The sequence below is a fragment of the Sphaeroforma arctica genome (assembly GCF_001186125.1).
Source record: "Sphaeroforma arctica JP610 unplaced genomic scaffold supercont1.926, whole genome shotgun sequence".
Lineage (NCBI taxonomy): Eukaryota > Ichthyosporea > Ichthyophonida > Sphaeroforma > Sphaeroforma arctica.
Window position 1 is genome coordinate 21,235 of NW_014039632.1, and position 1,911 is coordinate 23,145.

The 1,911-nt window shown below is 41.2% G+C and overlaps 1 protein-coding gene across 1 annotated transcript; it reads right to left on the bottom strand.

Moving 5' to 3' along the window:
• Positions 1 to 735: 735 nt before the first annotated feature.
• SARC_09284 (hypothetical protein) lies at positions 736 to 1,641 on the bottom strand (the record flags this gene model as incomplete). The annotated part of the gene is made up of 2 exons (XM_014296709.1): positions 1,484 to 1,641; positions 736 to 914 (listed from the first exon to the last, which is right to left on the bottom strand). The coding sequence occupies exons 1-2, from the start codon at positions 1,602 to 1,604 to the stop codon at positions 736 to 738; spliced, it is 300 nt and encodes a 99-aa protein (XP_014152184.1). The 5' UTR covers positions 1,605 to 1,641.
• Between the last annotated feature and the right edge of the window lie 270 nt (positions 1,642 to 1,911).

A 1,911-nucleotide genomic window follows, 5' to 3' on the forward strand; every position in this document is an offset into this window, starting at 1 on the left:
ATATATATATATATATATATATATATCTGCGACTTATCACTCTAGGTACAAAACTCTGCACAAACAGACTCTTCGCAAGGTGACTGCTTACGTCCGAAATGGTTTCTATGGCAACCACCTGCAATGCAATGCACGTACCAATGTCTTCAACTGATGCGTCATGATTTATAAGGCATCGACCACGCACTCACTCATGCCTTAGACACAGACGTGTACGACATGACTTATGCTAGTATTGGCTATACTTATATGAGTATAGCATAAACTGTACCTAAGTATATCATAAGCTGTACTCACACTGTATAGTGTAGCGTGTGATATGTTAATTTTGGAAGAGTATAGTATAAATTATACTTATATTGTATGCGTATATCATAAGCTATGCTGTACAGTATAGTAAAAGCCATACTCGGTGTTTGTCTGAGTTGTGTAGGTATAAGTTGTGTAGATATGAGTTGTGTAGGTATAAGTTGTGTAGATATGAGTTGTGTAGGTATAAGTTATGTAGATATGAGTTGTGTAGGTCTTAGTTGTGTAGGTCTAAGTTTTGTAGGTATAAGTTATTTAGGTATAAGTTGTGTATGTATAAGTCGTGTAAGTATAAGTTGTGTAGGTCTAAGTTGTGTAGGTATAAGGTGTGTAGGTCTAAGTTGTGTAGGTATAAGTTGTGCAGGTATAAGTTGTGTAGGTATAATTTGTGTAGGTATAAATTGTGCAGGTCTAAGTTGTGTAGGTCTAAGTTGTGTAGGTATAAGTTGGTACAAATATAAGCTGTACCTGCGCTCGGTTGTCTTCGCCACAGCCCACAGACACGGCCAGCGCCATTCCCTTATTTGGTTTGATGAGTGTTTCGGCCACTGTTAGAGTCTCAATCGACACCTTAAAGCGTCGCTCGATATGGCCCTCCGTCAGCGCTGTGTGAATGTGGGAGAAGTAGAGTTTTGATCCTGCAGGGTTCTATTTTTAGAACAGGGTACAAGGTGGTAAGCGTGGGGTGGGTCTAGGTTTGGGTTTTAGGGGTTTAAATCCGCTCAGGAGGTTCGATGTATAGGTGTTTCATTTTCATGTAAGGGGCTCTGTGTTAAGAATAGAGCTGAACGAGATGTCACGTTTAACGGAATGTACAGATATAGACGTAAACGCACACCAACAAATTACTGGTCTGAACATGCATAAACAACTTGACTTACAAATACGAAAACGCATAAGTAGCTTACAAATGAGAACATACATGAACACCTATAAACATTAATACACATTAACTACTGAGCTTACAAATACAAACACGCATAAGTAACTTACTTATACGAACATACATGAACACTTACAAACATTAATACACACTAACAACTGAACTTACAAATACGAACACGCAAAAGTAACTTACAAATACGAACATACATGAACACCTACAAACATTAATACACAGTAACAACTGATCAAACACAAAACACAAACACACCTGAGCACACCAACAACTTACAGGAACGCACTTGTGCTTTGGCTGTTGCGTGTGCGGGTGGGCCGTAGACATCGACAGTGATGCCCTTGAACTGAATGGCCGGAGGCAAAGCCCAGGCAAGCGTACACAGCAGCACCATCATCTGCTGCAGCGCAGCGAAGTCAAGGGGCTTGCACGCACGCACGACATGGACAGAGTACTGGGATGGGATGGTATGGGATGGAATGTAATGGGATGGAATGGGATGGGATGGGATGGGATGGGATGGGATGGGATGGGATGGAATGGAATGGGATGGGATGGGATGGGATGGGATGTTCAGAGAGTACGTTGTTATAGTGCCAATGGACAGGACATTCAGCTGTATAACACACCACAGCTATAGTAGTATTACACTTATACACAAACACCCAATCACACACACACACACACACACACACACACACATA